This window comes from Falco biarmicus, chromosome 6 (genome assembly GCF_023638135.1).
Source record: "Falco biarmicus isolate bFalBia1 chromosome 6, bFalBia1.pri, whole genome shotgun sequence".
NCBI lineage: Eukaryota > Metazoa > Chordata > Aves > Falconiformes > Falconidae > Falco > Falco biarmicus.
Genome location: NC_079293.1, coordinates 42,260,587 through 42,277,093, shown reverse-complemented (window position 1 = coordinate 42,277,093; position 16,507 = coordinate 42,260,587). Strand labels below are relative to the sequence as shown.

The window sequence follows — 16,507 nt, the reverse complement described above, 5'->3', positions numbered from 1 at the left end:
AGCCACATCTGGAACTAAAACATTTAGTTCCATTTAATATCCTGTGCTTTCTCCTATACAAAACATGGATTTGACATTCACACACACAATATGCATTACACAGTCCCACACCAGCTGGAGAGAATGCATTTAGGACAGCAATGTATATCAGCAGATAGACAACCACCACCACTTAACTGCTACGACTTATGTTTAAGATAAAACAAAATCCAGGAATAACTCCAGTTCCCAGCTAGATAATAGAGAAAAGCAGCAGTTCTGGCTCTGAACTGCTTTTAACTGACCTGGATCTCATGAAGGCAAAGGAAAAACTCCCAGTGGAGCTTTCAACCCTCAGACACGCCAATTCCAATTGATTGTTCCCATTTTATTTAGTTATACAAACAAGCACCAAGCCCTACACTTAAGCTCTCATAAATACATTCTTCCATCCCTAAAAAATCTAGGTGAGAGTTCTAGTTTTGTGATCTTATTCTTTCATAAGAAAAATAAATAAGCAGAAACTGATGAGCATTTCTTCCCTGTAAATACCAGTACAGCTTATTGTAATTAAACCCAAAGTCTTCTGAAATGGCCTGAAAGTCTTTAGAGGTGAGGGAGCCCAGATGGAAGAGAAGGGTAAACTCATTCTGACGCAAGTTTCCCTCAGCCTCTTGGGAAAGGAACTCAAACACTGAAATGACCCAAGAGTCAAGCTCTTCCTCTGGCAAGCTGGCCAGGTTTGTGTGCATCTTTTATGGGAGGAAGAAGTCAAAGACTGTCCAACGATGCTTCCTTTGAAAGTCTGCATTTCCCCTCCTCCCCACAGCCTCCTAACACAATCCTGCTTGAGGACTAACAGTGGCTGGAAATATCCCAGTGAAGCCTTTAGTCAGAAGACAGATGCATAGATACACAGAGAGACAGAGAGGGAGAGCTTCCTTAAATGCTGTGTTGGTGAGCCCAAAACGCTTTATTTGAAAAAGCTCTGTCTGAACGACCTTTGGAGAAGCCTGAGGCCTGAAGCCCATGACAGCTGCCCCAACAGACAAGAACATCAGCCTTCCCCAGCAGCTGTAGGGCCTTGGGAGCTTCTAGATTCCTGGAAATACTGAGAAGTTTTCAATTGTGGACAGTTTTGGCAACAGCCAATTTCAAAATTACTGCAAACTAGAAGCCCTTGCTTTTAGTTACCTCAGGACTGAATTTCTAGAGGCATAACTGGGGTTGCAGTATCACCCATTCCTGCCAAGTCCAAACACTAAAATAGTATTAATTGTAACAATTAGTAACAGTTCTCAGAATTGTGAGATTACCTTCAAATCACCACTTAAATTAACAGATGCTCTTTCTCCTTACCTTCTGGTTTGCAGATGTCTGATGTGCCGGTGATAATTTTTGTAATAATGGTGTAAAAACTTTTAACCCTGTCTTAAAAAACAAAGAAAAATTAAAATTTATATGCAGTAGTCTTCTGATAACTGCCAGTGTTGCAAAATTCATGGAATAAAATAGCTGAATTACCATGCTACTTGCTTCTAGATCTGACTTTTGAGAGCTACAGTTCTATGGCCAGCAGCATAAAGGACAAGCCCTTAAGATGCAGGCACTAGGGAGCAGCCATGGGAAGGAACACAGCTACAAGGAACACAAGAACCGCAGAGCTCGCTCTGAAGGAGGTGGCTCTCAATAAGGGACCTCACCAGAGGTAGGGAGAAGCCAAGGAAATAGAGACTTGGTTCCTCCCCAGAAAGACGGTGGCAAAAATAAGAAAGGACTAAGGGACTGTAGCCCAACTGAAGACACGTTTGGACTTTTCAAAGTTTTTACCTTCCCTAGCAGGGCAAAACTCTACCAGAGGAAGTCAGATCCTGGAAGCCCCCAACCTGTCTGCAAATACTTAGTGCAGTAACCAGCAACATTTACATGTTTCCCCAGAGTTTTGGAGAAATTAATACTTTCAGAAAACTCTCATTTTTTCTGCAAGTTTATGTGCAGCAGGAGCCCACAACTATGGGACTGCCAGTCATTTCACATAGCCCTAACACCAAGACTTCCCAAGTGCTGTACTGTAGGGAGTTCTCTGCATTCCAGGGATTTGCCATCAATCCAGACAGATCCTTAAAAACACCACAGTGGGACACATCCTTCAGAGAGCTGCTTCAGTCGTGTCACAAGGCTATGTGGGCCCACCACCAGCTCCTGCAGGTCCAGACAGCAGGTCTGCTGACTTGCCTCTGTGCTAATTTGTCTATCCAAATCTTCAGGTGGGAGGATCCAGTGAAAAGCTGGAGTTTCTTTGGAGCAGCGATAGCCCTATGAAGCAGCACAGGTGTAACTGTAAACATCCACCCCTCAGGTAGCCCGCTGCGTACTCTGCAGTCTTGGCTTAATAATAGCAGTAAGACAGACTTCATTCCCTGTGGTTAAATCTCCGGGCTCAAAAGACCGTTCAGGATGTCATGGACATCGTGCGCCCCTACCCAGATAATAGTTAGAGCCTGATGAGGCAGTGAGGTGGGAGCCCCAGAAGCATCTTCATTTTAATAAGCAGTACCTTCCTCTAGCCTCTGTCTGCCTGGCTCTAATTATACTAAGACCTGTATTTGATTGTACGTACTAAAATAAACGGTCTTCTCCACAGCAGCAGCATTACCTTCTCCACACATACTGCTCCCTGAGAAGTAGCTTCATTGACAGGGGTTACAGTGATGATTTAGAAAGCGGAAGCCCCAGCAGTTCCCCTTCTGTGCAGTGAGAACATACAAGCTGCTTCTTAACTTGCTTCTTGAAAATTCAGCTCGGAAGCCCTACTGACTACGGAGTAAAGTAGGTACACACTCCCACCTAGTGGGAAGGAAACACAGGGCTCTGGTTTTCTGGGGTGGCTTCAGCTCTGCAGTCAAACATACAGCCTACCACCGACCCCCAGAGCAGCCTGCCTTTTTGAATCAAAGGGGCAGCAGTAACAGCTGTGATGAAATCTGGGGGCATTACTTTTAATCATTAAGCAGAAAGCACTAAGGGAAAGGCAGGTTAAGCCTACTAAGTTACCAGTATTTTACCCGCTCAGTGTTAGACACGACTGCAAACACAACTCTTGCTTTACATTAGTGTAATGATTAACTTCCACAAGGTCAATGCAAGAGGCATGGAAAACGTTAGCAGAATGGCATAGCAACATTTTAAACTTATTTTGCTACACTAAAAATAATTAAATTATTGAATGCAGAACAAAGACAAGTCAGTGTCCTGTAGATAATGAGGTTTTAATACGTCTAGAAGAGCCTACCAGCTCACAAGCTGAGTCACTGACAGTATATTCTGGAGACAGTTTGAGGTTTACTGCTTTCTTAACACATGCTTTAGATAAAGGTGAAGTAAGTAATTTTGAGGTGGAAAGCAGAAGCTGGAGGGAAAAAAGCATCTTTGACCCCTTTCCATTTGACTGCTCAGTTAAGACATCAACCGACCACTCCTGTTTCAGCAGCAAAACAAAAGCACTGCCTGCTGGGCTTGCTGGGACCGGCCACAGCATCAGCCCCACGACCCACCACAGAGGGAGAGCAGAAATACTGCAAGAGCTCTGTTTGGCTGGCCTTAAATTAATCTTTTCTAGTACACAATGAGACACACATACTTTGCAATTCATATTATTCATATGCCTTTTCACAGGTCAGAAACGTGCACTTGCATTTCACAGCAGCATATTGCCCTTTGAGACAAGATTGCATCTGCTTCTGAAAAGTTCTGCCACTGAAATCTATTTGCGGTCTGCAAACCGAAGTCTCTTACATGCAGCAGCTTTGCCAGTTCTAAGTATTGCTTATGGGGTCACCCTGATGCACTTTGTTCTTCCAACCCATAATACATAGTTATTTCCAAGAGGATTTGGGTTGGGTACTGCACTTTATTCCTCTTTTGAAAATGATTCCAAGTTCTTGTTTTAACATAGCATGGCCTGCACACAAATTAACCGTGTATACATACACTGCAGCTTCACAAGCAACGCTGCTAAGCAAGCACTGACAAAAACTAGGCTCCAGGGGGCTGCCAGGATGCAATTCTGCAGCTCTTCTGCCTGGCCCAGGTCAAAGACTGATTCAGCTAGCACTTAAGTTAGAAAAATCATTGTTCCTGTCACACACAGCAAATCTGCAAGAAATTTCATGCTCATTGAGGAGAGACACTGCACAGCTCAGGTTGGAGACGTCTCACACACAGCTACTATTTTTACCATTAAGGTCAGGAAGCTCTAGGTAGAACAAACTGTGTTAGTAGCTCAGTTTTGAGTAACAGGTCTTAGACTTGTCTGTTCAAACAGGGCATTTGGGATGGGCTGTAACGATTTACCTTCCTGTTTCACAATTCATGGAGAGAGAGACCCACCTGCCCACTTCCACAGCAACTTCTGTAATGCAGTGTTACTAACAGAGATTAGCGAGAGGTTAAGCACTTTCACTGCCCAGAGCCGACAGCTTTGAGACCAGAGTTGTTAAATTACAGGCACGTACTCCAGCTCCTAGCGTTGGAAGACCCACTAGGACTTTTTCCAAATTTCACAGAAGTTTGGAGCTAAGACAGTTTAACCAAGCCCTTCCTTCAAATGAACCACACAACCAACCTTTGTCCTTTATAACTGTCCACCAGAACAAGCATTAAGTCATTTTAATTGCTTCAATGTTCCCACTATTTGCCTTCAACATGTAGTAAACTTCCACCTTCCTGTTCCACAGACATTCCTGTCTGCATACAGCTTTGGACCTTCTGTACTCAGACTTAAAAGACGGAACACGAGGCAGCAGGACCAGCTCACCAGCTGACTGTAAGCAGATGAGCAGAGCCGCCTCTTAACTTTGGTGCGCAGCAGAAACTGAGCCTTAACAGCATGTGCTGGGTGTCTCACTACTAGCTTTAAAGCCTCCGTACGTGGTGGTCCTGCTGGAGGAGCTCTCCATGGCTACCTCCTCACTGCCTGGAGTTAACTCAGGCTTCCTCCATAGCTTAAGCACTCCCTTCCAGAGCACCAGTGTATGGGCACATTTCCCTCTCCATTCTTTAAGAGGATGCAGCACCAAGAAGATGCCTGACATCAGCATTACAGCACTCACCAACAAAGCCCTGCCTCAGCATTCACTCATCATGAGGAGCACTCCACTAGGGTCTCCTGCTCTATGCTATATGGTACTTCATCGTATCATATAGTCTTGAATAAGGAAATGGGGAGGGCGTGGGGGGGGAGACTCCACCATTTCCTTCATCTTCAGGCAGACATCATGGTAAACACAACATGACGCCTCTGTACTTTGAAGGTACTTCCGGAAAGTAAGAAACAAAGGATTCTCTTAATACCCAAAGTGCCTGTTCCTCCTCTTAAAAAATGCCACTGCTTCACCCCTGCTCAATCCACCCTATCTGCAGGATTTCAGTCAGCTGAAGTCTGACAACTAAAACCTAATATTGGCCTTTAAGGCCAGATACTAACCCAACTTGCTTAAATTAAGCCTTATATCTACAGCTAGCTACACATGATTTACTAGTTATGGCAAATATTATTCCTTTCTCTCCTTAATAACTTTCAACAATAGTAATCAACTCTGTAACTAATATTAAGTCCTTAAGAAGGATTTGCCTCAATTATCTTGCAACAGGAATCTTGTGGGCTACATGATGTATTTTGCATTAATTTCAGCAATCTGAAGCGCTTAAAAGGAAACACACAAGGACAGAGGCTGGGAAGTTAGGAAGATGTGTTTCAAAATAGACTGATCACCCCTGTAAATTGAGTTGCCACCTAGGAAGTATAATTCTTTCTGCCAGAAGCTTCTATTACGGAAAAATCTATGTAATGCTAGAGTTTACTCATGGAGATCCCCGCTTCCTCTAGGAGGAAATGCTGAGCAAAGTTTGTGACACAGATCTCAGTCACCAGCTCTCCAGACTTACAGAGGATTTTGCAGACGGTAAGCTTTCTATTTTTTTAAATTTCAAAGCTGCCAGACTGATTACCAATACACTTATTTTAATTCATCACTGCTCTCGCACCCTCAGAGGCAAACGAAGGATATGAGCGATGATGATACAAGTCTTAAACAAGATTATGAAGCAATCCAGACTTAAGAAGAAGCTCAAAAGCTGCATATCCAAGATGAAAACTAGGCCTAGAGAAAAAGTATTACATAGTAAAAAAATAAGCACTTTAAATGTGAAATATGCCCCGTTTGCACAATTCACTTTCATTCACAACAGAGGTATCTCACCAGTCACAGCATTGGTTAATGACTAAAGACTGTTGTTGCGGTGGTGACAGTTTCTCTCCCTGCATCTGCTAATGAAAGGCATTTCTTTCTTTATAAACACTTCTCCCCTTAATCTTACTCAATACTTCAAAACAGCAGCCTAGCAGTACGGTAATGTAAGCCTATTCCTTGTTTCCCTGAGAATCCATCCTGAACTTAAAGGGGCATACAGAGTATTGCATTTAACCAGGGCGTGGAGAAAGCTCGAAGAAAACTTAAGCACAAGGTACAATGTATGTTCAGTAGCATCCTGAAACACTTGCAACAAAAACAGCAAAAACACCGAAGCACACCAACAATTTCTTGTATTTTTCAAGACCTTTTGGGCATGCTCCTTTATAGCAGACAGTACTTCGTTCCTGCCTCAAGCATTAAGTTTAATTTGTTAGAACTGCTTCAGGAACACAGCTATGCAGAGACATCTTATACCTGGCATATGCATATAATGTCTCTTAAAGGATTTTTTAGCATATATACTTCAACAGCTAGTATGAAACAAGTATCACATGCTGTCATTCGGTTCCTAATTTAGCCTGAGCCAGTGCTGTAACCTCTTGCCCGAGGTAACACTTCAAAAGCTAGTGCATCAGGCACTACAACTGAAGAAGATCTCACGTGAGAGATCCAGGAATGGGTAGGGATGACTGAAGACAGTCAATTCAGGCAGTCACAGCGACACCTATTTCCCCCCTTGCACCCATCTCTTTAATCTGTAAGAACCTCCATAGCCTGTAATACAACAAATTAAAAGAGGCATTTTTAAATCTTGACTTTTAAACCAACTAACTGGACCAGCTACTACAAAAAAATTAGTCTCCTGTACACAGTTATAGAAGATTCTTCTTTTGAGTTTTATTTGTTTATAGCAACGTTAGTACATGTTTCCACTTAGGTATTTTAGTGCAACAAGGAAAACCATGACCTCATTAAGTTTCAGCAAGGTGATCTATGTTTCTATATGCAATGGAAAAGATTAAAGTGCCTCTCCTCTGTTGCACAAGTTTAAAGCTTCAAAAATCTCAGTAAATACCTGTCACTGAACTAAACAAGCAGACACTTTGCTTGATTATGAAATACTTTTGTTGGATGAGCTATCTGTTTTCTGCAGTAGAGCAATTCATTTGTAAGCCACAGGCACTACTACAAGAGTGGTATCAGAGTACAACTGGTGACATTTTCATAGTCTGTGCAAGAATTTCACTCTATTTTTTGCAAGTTGCATATCTTGAAGATACATTCTCCCAGTTGATCACATTCCAGATGGCTTTCAAATAATCAGGTCGAACATTTTTATACTGAAGATAATAAGCATGTTCCCATACGTCAATTCCTAGCAAAGGAATGAGACCTGTAAAAATAAATACATAAATAAATAAATAAATTTTGTGAATCTATGAAAACATGCTTTACATGTATTGTACCCAATTTCTGAGTCTTTATCTACAGAAAGACAAAGAGCTCTCCAGCACATAGGTGCTTATTACAACATATTACAGAACTGTTTGCTCTCTCACACACATACATATATTGCATAAACTGAAAGAGCTAATTAACACCTATGAATATTCTAGAACTGCCTTGATGACATAACTGAAACCAGACAGCTGTTTTTGAAAGGTTTATATCACTTGCACAGCTCTGCAAGCATACACCATGAAGGAGTCTCTTGCAATGCCAGTTTGCTTCCAATATTTAATTAAAAGTTATTCATTAAGTGTCTAATTACCTTCCTTGCTTTTGTGCTAAAACATTCTTCTCACTGAATTATTAATGGCAAGTTTTCATGGGGTGGAGGGGTGAAATTTACCCCATTATGCTGCATGTCCCTATACTAAAATGATTCTTTTTCTTTCCGTACTCATAAGCAATACACAGGCTGCTGACAATACACAAAATTCCTTGCCATACTCTGAATTCTACAGAACATGTATCTGCCATGGGATCTGAACAAACATCCAGTGCAGGCAGGATTCTCATTGGCCATAACCTCTTTCCTCTGTGGAGGGCATGCAGCCTGCCATCATCACTTCCATGTCTCTCTAAGCAAGTGAAAGTATCTTCAAAAGCGATCACTGCCAGAATTACGCTGTTTGTCTAGCTGTAAGATTTACCCATATCCAAGACTGATTTAATTGACACTCATTACTCTTTACCAATACTAAGGAAGGAGGTTACAAGCCTTCCATTTTAAACCCCACACCTTCCCCTCTCCTGTTGCCTAGCCTACACTGACACAGAAAATCTAAAGGCAAGAGGCTTAATCTTCCTTGATACAGGGAGATGCTCCAGCTACTCAAAAATAATCCAAAGGAGACTAAGCTGAAACTACTGTCTAGAGACAGCGCTTTCACAATATGCCCCATCTATTTCCCCTTGGACTAGACAGACTTTAAACCCTACTGCTCTTCATAGATTTTAAGTCCTGCTTTAAAAATGTTGTTTTAAAAGCTGCAACTGTTTTTCACTTTTGCTAGTAGTGACATTCAGTTTTCCAGCTGTATTTATCCAGCAATTTCTTCTCAGCATTTGTCCACAAACCCCTTTTCAGATCTCACACGCTTGCTTATGAAATCTATGAAGAGAGAAGCAGAGGGGAAGGAAAGAAGCCTGACCTGTTGTTCCTTGCAAAGGGTCTTGATTTGCACAAGCTGCTATTTGTAGGCGCCCCTGCTCTTTGTTATAGCCAAGCCACCCCCAGCCTGATCCTTGAACACCAACTGATACAGCTGTCAGCTTCTCCTTGAAGTTTGCAAAGGAACCAAAGTCACGCTTGATGGCTTCCATCAATTCTCCTTTAAAAAAAGCAAAGATCACAGAACATCAGGTATTTAACATCTTTCAGTTTCCAGATATCACCTGGAAACAGAAGGAAAGAAAAGCAAAAACATTTAGGCTCTGTGGGAAAGAAGTGTCTAGACAAACAGCAGCTGCAACATGAATTAACAGTTCTGTCCCAACCTGCTTAAGAGGGCAAACAGACTGGAAAGAAATTAGCCCAGCAGTCAAACATGCTGTCCCCAAAGACACAGTCAAGGTGTTATCAACTGGACATCAGGACCTGTCATTCTTGCCTAAAGGGAACACCACAAAGGACGAGGAAAGAAGGTAAGGAGCTAATATGCGTATCTCAAAGGACAACACTAAGTGGCTGTGATTTCTTTGTCTTAGTACAAAGAAATACTTGGACATCTTTGATAGCAGTACAATGAACCTATACATAGTAAGAGGTATTTAATTACTTCCCTCAGATTTTAGATTTGTATCTACCACTACAGTTAGTCTATTTGATATGGATAAAGAGGTTCCGTGATTAGATTCCTTCTTTATTATTATATGTGCATGCTGTGGCAAAGGGAACAGAAACTAGAATTTTTTAGTGTAACAACGAATTGTCAAACTACTTCCTCTCCCCTACCCTAGCACACTTGTGCTTTTCCGGTATTTAAGAATTTGCTCAAAACCTGAAGGTGTTTACACTCCTTTCAAATTAGGTTCCTAATTAGCACATGTAAGAACACTTCATACAGTGCAATGATGGAGAATTCTTCATTCCTTCCACCTTCAGAGAGGGGGTCTTGAAAATGTCTTGGCAATAGCTCCAAGTGCATCTTAAGACAGGCTTTAGCAGGCTTCCTAGAGAAGCCCTGAACCATTCAGTTGAAACTGAAAGATGATGGTTTAGGTTTACTGACTTTCACAGAAACTGGGAAACAGAAGTCAAGGCTTTAAAGTGTCTTTTCTGAGAATGTCATCTGAAAACAAGTTCTATCAGAAATGTACTTATTTTAGAACTGCTTGTTGAAATTTCAGCTTTGAAGCTTCAAAACTTCATACTCTAGTCTTAACTAGATCATCTTCAGGCATCTTTGTACTTCCATGGTAGAGTTAAAAGTCACAAGCAGATGTCACCTATGAAGGCTGGAGTACAAAGCACCTGAAGCCCACCAATTTACAGCCAGACATATAAACCCCATTCAAAACCCCCCAAGTTTATCACAACAGCTTTTGTGAGATGTGTATTATAGGCCCTTTACCCTTAATTGCAGGTCACTTGCAGATAATCACTACTCTATCTTTCCAAAGGAAATTTCTTCCTTTAGGCTTTAACTGCTAAACTATCCCTACTCAAACTGGAGCATAAATCCAGCCACTAGGTTGGGCAGTCTGCAGCACATTTCCTCCCTTTCTGTGAACCATAAGCCAACTTAATTAGTAGAGCTTTGTACAACTATTTTCTCTTTTGAAGATGGAAAGGACAATATACAGCAACAGCCAAGTATTGTGCAGTGTACACATAATCAGCTTTAGAAATTAAGAATACTTAAACACAGGGCTAGCTTTTTATATTCTTGGCTTGCATTCAAAAACCCCTGAATTCCTCAGAATTGTCATACAGAAATGCAAATTAACAGTGGAAAAAATATTCTTTAGACTCTTTCAAAGGCAGAAACAATCATCAGTTCTACTGGTCAAGTAAAAGTGATGCAATAAAGTATTCTAACAAGCACCAACCTTTAGGCTCTCCTCCTCCGTTAGGAGAAAGGTTTGTCCAGAAGATGGTATGATTGATATGACCGCCTCCATTGAATTTCAGTGCAGGCTGAAGTGACACCTGAGCTGTGACATCACCTAAGGATGCCGAACATAAAAATGCGTAAATAAATAAAAACATCATCATCACCACAGCAGTTCCTAAGATGCCACTAGGCCTCCGTCAATCTCCAAAATCTTTCAAGTCTTACTAGCCTATAACATGTCTATGGAAAACATAAGGTTTGTGACTGTTATCCATATTTTAGACAATCATTGACAAACTACATTAAAGGTTTCTTTATCTTTGACCTTTTCTTACGCTGTAATGATATGTGATTTGCCAGCATCGTAACTATCATGGAAGCCACGCTACACATGTAAGATCTACTGCCATTCTGCAGCAGAATAATGCAACTAGTACAGCCAGAACACTGTAAGGACCCAACACTTGTAAATCGCTCAGTATCACCAACACAAGACAAGAACATCATTCATCCATTAGCTCACTGATTTGCAAACTAAGAATTTTTAAAACAACCCAATTTCCAGGGCAAACGGGTTGTGCTTGAGAGAAAGTTGATGAGTACAGTAAGCACATATGCAAACAAAATGTTCTTCTCCCTCCTGCTTTTTGTTTCATTTTGGGTTTTTTTGGAGGGAGATACTTACAGGAAGAGATAGCGACCCAGATCATTCTACCCCACGTGACAGAATCCTGCATCTGAACTAAAGATGAAACAGCCCTGTACTTCCCTCTCCACAAAATGTCATGTTCTTTATAGAATTCACTGGTGCCTTGCATCTCTAAATGGTGTTGCACCACTTCAACACAAGTGTTTTGAATGCTATTTTGGTTTTTAAAAGAATTGAAACATTTTGAAGGTTTTAAAATCTTTTTTTATCACTCCAGTAAGAAAATTAGTGGGGGCAGCTGTTTCCTCCACTCTCTCAGGAATGAGTGGTAGAAATCTTCCTATAGCAATAAACAAGTCATCTTAACACAGATGCAAAGGCAAGTCACAAAGCAGTAGCACACCTGTTAACTAAGGTTTTACTACAGGATTCCATCTTCTCAGCATCTCCTCGTACCTCTCACAAACTACAGATGGGTACAGGACTGGAAGAAAGCATCCAACGCAGTTAGTAAAACCACTATTTGCTGAATTCAGATATCAAGTTAAGGATGAGACACATCTCATACCCACTCAAATGGCATCTTTGGGACATTTTCCTTGAATTCTGCATGCCTTAATGACACTTTTAAGTTCATCCAGAGCATACAGCATATCACAAGTCAGAAATCCAAAAATAACCCAGACGTCTTTAACATCTTCATCCCTCTTTACTCCACCATTCCTTAGAGGAACCTATTCCACAGGACTACGAGGAACCAGAGACTGCATTTGACTACTGTCCTTAAAACACAGTATTTGTGGTGCTGTCTGATCACTCCAGCTCAACTCTGCACTCAAAAGACAAAGGTAACTTGCCCTTAAGTTACAGTGAATGTATCTTGGAATCTGTTTGTATACATAGCCCCTGGCCTTTGCTTCAGCTTACCACGCTCCTCAACACAGCCAGAGGACAGTTCAGTAAAGTAAAACTGGCAACTCAGAGGTGCTCAAAAGACTAGTCAGCTCAGTTTCTCAGTCTACTGAGAGTTATTTGTTTCTCTGTAAGAGCACTTTTCCTTTTTTTTTTTTAAGTAAAGCACCACAGGGCACATGACAGACAGAAAAGAGCAGGGAAAACTGTAGGCACAAGTTTTCACTGAAAGTAAGTTTCAAGCTTGTATGCTTCCATTAGCAAATCTTGCACATTTTGATGGACCAGTAACCAGAACCAGCTTATGCAGAAACAAAAGTCCTGTGCTGCACCCTATCACAAAGTACACACTTGTTTTCAAGTGAGCTGACAACGTAAGCCAACAGGACTCAACTGCAGACAGCTTTTGAGTTTTCTAAGCAGATACAGATAGGTGAAGAACTTGTTAAATATAATCTAAAGAGAAAAAGAAAACTTTACTTTCTATTGCTGAACAAAAGCTACTGACAAGGATCTGTTACCCAGAAGAGATACTAGACAGTCATCAGATGTGCTATGTAACACAACACTGGAATGCAGCACAGAAAGATTTCTGACCATGCTCAGTTTTAAGTATGGAAAAAGAACTACAACACTGCAAGAACGAAGTAGCATGCGTTCAGACTTTGCCCTTTCCTAAAGCCTGGTCTTAGAAGTTTTTCTAGTGAGGGTCAAAATACTACACAATAAACTGGGATACCAATTTGGGGGAAAAGAAAAAAAAAACACAACCAAAACCACAACCTGAAAAACAAACCAAATCAAAAGACACAAGTATCTCAAGTACGTGTTTGCTTTGGTGTGCATAACCACCACCAATACCTTACCCATTTGCAAAACAATGCCTGAAAATTCCTTAAGGAAAGATTTTTACAAACGGCAAGCAAAGAGATGGTATCAAAGGATAGTATGTTAAAAACATACCTCGAAGGATCCACAACACTTCAGATGTTTCTGCTTATCAGAAATGCTGCCTCCCTAGGGGCTGAAGCCTCGGTCATTAAACAGCATTAGTAACAGCAGCCACAGATACACTGTTTTCTTATAGTTCGGGTTCCCTCCTCAGTTGTGCTTGCACTAACCAAACTCCGGAATACAACTTTCCTGGATTCACCACTGGCAGGACAAAGCAGCCAATCCCAATTGCCTGATTCTTAATCAAACCTCATTAGTTCATTAATTTAGACTGCACAAGTTATTTTTAGGCTTACTCAGGCACTTGAAAATCTCTAAACTTGCATAAGTAACCAACAGTCTCTATTCAAGCACACAGGCAATTATCAAGGGATACAAGGTTCAAGTTAACCCAGATCTTGACAATTCTCACTCTCATCCAAGCCCAAGCAGTTAAATTACACTGTGAAGCAACCTGGCAAGACACAGAAGTGAGTCTATACAATAACCGTTTCTCAGAGGTAAAATGGCACTCTTTAGAAAAAGATCACCACAACAGAAAAAAAACCTCAAAAATATTCCATCTTAAAAAAAATATACACACTATTTCACACATTTTCATCAGTTGAACTGAAAGAAGACTTGAAAAGAAACATTTTATGAGTTTCGGTGTAGCCCTGCTCCAACAATTGTAAAGTTTTCCTGTAAGTCAGCACATCTCAAGATTCAATTTGAGATCTTAACAAAAAATTCCACGATGGCTTGCTGCATATTTTAGTATCTCACACTGGCACGAGACCTATGTGACCCCTTAAAATGACGCAGCGGTGTAACTGACACCCAAATTCAGATCTCTTCACTGGGTGTTGTACAGGTTAACTGCACATTTGTCCTGCTTCCATTTGTAGGTGACTAAGATTATTTCACAAATATCAGCTGAGTATCTGATGGTGCACAAATTTTACTTATGTTTGTTAGTAAACTTTCATTACAAAGTATTTGTGTAGTAAAATGACTGCAATTTCCTATTAACTCAGTCTTTGGTTCAAGTAAATATGGACTAAATCCACAGCAATCAATTAATTTTCTTCTAGTCTTACAGTATTACAGAGAACAGAATTCATGCTTTTTAGTTACATCTAGTTTCCAATTATCAGCACCACTGAAGCTTACAATAAAAGCTTGTTCCTAATAACATTTCACTTCATAAAAAAAGAAAAAGAAAAAAGAAAACAAGAAAGCTTGAATTACATAATCCAAAACTTATTTCCCCTGGAAAGAAGGGATTTTTTTTTTTCTTTTTCCTGTATCATCTATGTCAACAAGCTTTCATCTCACCTGTTGACTGCAGATATACAAACCTTTTGCCAGTGCTTCTTTGTATTTCTCCTCCGTAACATTCAGGTTGTTCACGTAGGTGGCATGATGTTTGCTGTGATGCAGCTGCATGATCTCCGCATTAATATGAGGTTCCAGAGCACCATAGTCATACGGCAAGTCAGGAAGAGTATGCTTTTGCCTAGAGACTAAGCATCCTAATGGTGCTATCAACTTGGCACTACTTCTAGAAGAGAAAAACAGGAGAAAGTAGTCTTATGTAGTACTTGGGCTTTACCACTGAAGCAGACAAACCATGACCGTTATGATCGGTTCTTTTAAGTGCACAGGGTAATAGCTTAGGTAAACAAGGCAAGCTTCCGTTTTTCTGGAGCTTAAAGCAAACACAGTCTGTAGCTTCACTGCAAAGATGAATTCACGTAAAGGTCACAGACACAGGGCTTTGCAAGGTAAAGCTGCCACTTCTCAAACCGACCCCCTCAAGCCGCTGCAGCCACACCCTTCCAAGCGTGCAGGTAAGGCAAAGATAGGAATTGAAACCCAGCAGTAACACGCTGACACGCAACGCTTCACCTGATCTTTATTAATTAAAAAGAGAAGCCAAGAAGCCCCTGAAGCATCCTTTCCTCACTGTCCACAAGGTCCCTATACTGGGAAATAACCGCAAAACCCCACACAGCCCCCGGGTTCCCAGGCCCGGCTCTCTCCAGCGCTAACAGCAGCACACCTGCTTCCCGGTCCCTACGGCGGGGGCAGGAAAACCGCGCGCTGCGTGGGGAGCGGGCAGCCACCACCTCCCACGCACAAAGACACACAGGCCGTCACCCTTCCCCGTTCGGACACCTCACGCTTGTCACGAGACATAACCACCACGATGAAAGGCGAACCGCTAGGCCAGGAGGGAGGTCGGCTCCCGAGGCCCCTTGTACAGTTCACTGGTGACCTTGGCACAAACCAGGGACAAACCAAGAGCAAAACCCTCGGGGCGCCGAAAAGCAGCCGTGCGGCGACCTTAGCCAGCAAAGAGGAGATCTGGCAGCACCTCGCCAGGCGACGAGAGCCCCTCGGCGCAGGCCGCCAGCAGCAGCCGGGCGGGTGTGCGGACAACGGCCAGCAGCCGCCCGGCCGCGCCGCTGCCCAGCTCCGCGGAGCAGCCGGCAGGAGCGCGACCTCCCTCCTCCCGAAATGGCGGGGCGCCCATGAGGTGTGCGGAGGGGACGACCCCACCACCATCACCTCCTTCTCCCCTCCCGCCCACCGCTCGGCGGCGGAGGGCGAGGGCGGTCCGGCCGCCGCCTCACGCTGCGGGGCTGCGACCGGCGCTACGCTCCCCCACCCCGGCGGCGCGGCGCTCACCTGCCCGCCGAGGCCAGGCGGCACAACATGGCGGCTGTCTCGCGGCCGGCTGCTATACCGACGGCGCAACCGCGTCTTCGCCCGCCCCCGGCAGCGCCCGCCCCAGCGGAGCCGGGGGCGGTGGCAGTGCGGGCGGCGCCGGGGGCGGGCACCTGAGGGGGCTGGCCTTCGCCGTGTGGCGGTTGACACAAGGCTGTAGTCACCCTATTTCTTTAAATTGAGAAAAACACCGTTTCTTTATCAGTCCGCGTAGCGCAGCATTATAAACCGAAGCCGTTATCCCAAAGCTCGGGCCCTCAGTGCCGCCGGGCGAGGCGAGGCAGCCGCCGCCGAGCGGCAAAGCGCCGGCCGGGAGCTGCGGCCTCTGGCGCGGCCGTGGGGCAGCGGAGGGGACACAGCGGCACGGAACGGCCCTTCGAAGGCCTGAAAACCTGCCCGACAGACAGGTGCCTGTCCGTGTTCAGCAGTGCTTACAAATACCTTTCAGCCATTTTCTCCGCTTTGTTTGTTCATCTGTGTTCCTT

General features: G+C 43.0%; 1 protein-coding gene across 1 annotated transcript; it reads right to left on the bottom strand.

Moving 5' to 3' along the window:
- Positions 1-7,105: 7,105 nt before the first annotated feature.
- SOD2 (superoxide dismutase 2) lies at positions 7,106-16,126 on the bottom strand. Its single transcript, XM_056342683.1, has 5 exons — positions 15,984-16,126; positions 14,651-14,853; positions 10,791-10,907; positions 8,891-9,070; positions 7,106-7,626 (listed from the first exon to the last, which is right to left on the bottom strand). The coding sequence occupies exons 1-5, from the start codon at positions 16,010-16,012 to the stop codon at positions 7,481-7,483; spliced, it is 675 nt and encodes a 224-aa protein (XP_056198658.1). The 5' UTR covers positions 16,013-16,126; the 3' UTR covers positions 7,106-7,480.
- Between the last annotated feature and the right edge of the window lie 381 nt (positions 16,127-16,507).

Bases quoted from the DNA above. Each gene is read 5' to 3' on its own strand.
- SOD2 (XM_056342683.1), bottom strand. From the start codon at position 16,012: ATGTTGTGCCGCCTGGCCTCGGCGGGCAG. The intron at 14,854-15,983 runs GTGAGCGCCGCG...TTTCTCTTCTAG, and splicing joins CGCCTGGCCTCGGCGGGCAG to AAGTAGTGCCAAGTTGATAG. The intron at 9,071-10,790 runs GTTGGTGCTTGT...CTTTTTTTAAAG, and splicing joins CGGAGGAGGAGAGCCTAAAG to GAGAATTGATGGAAGCCATC.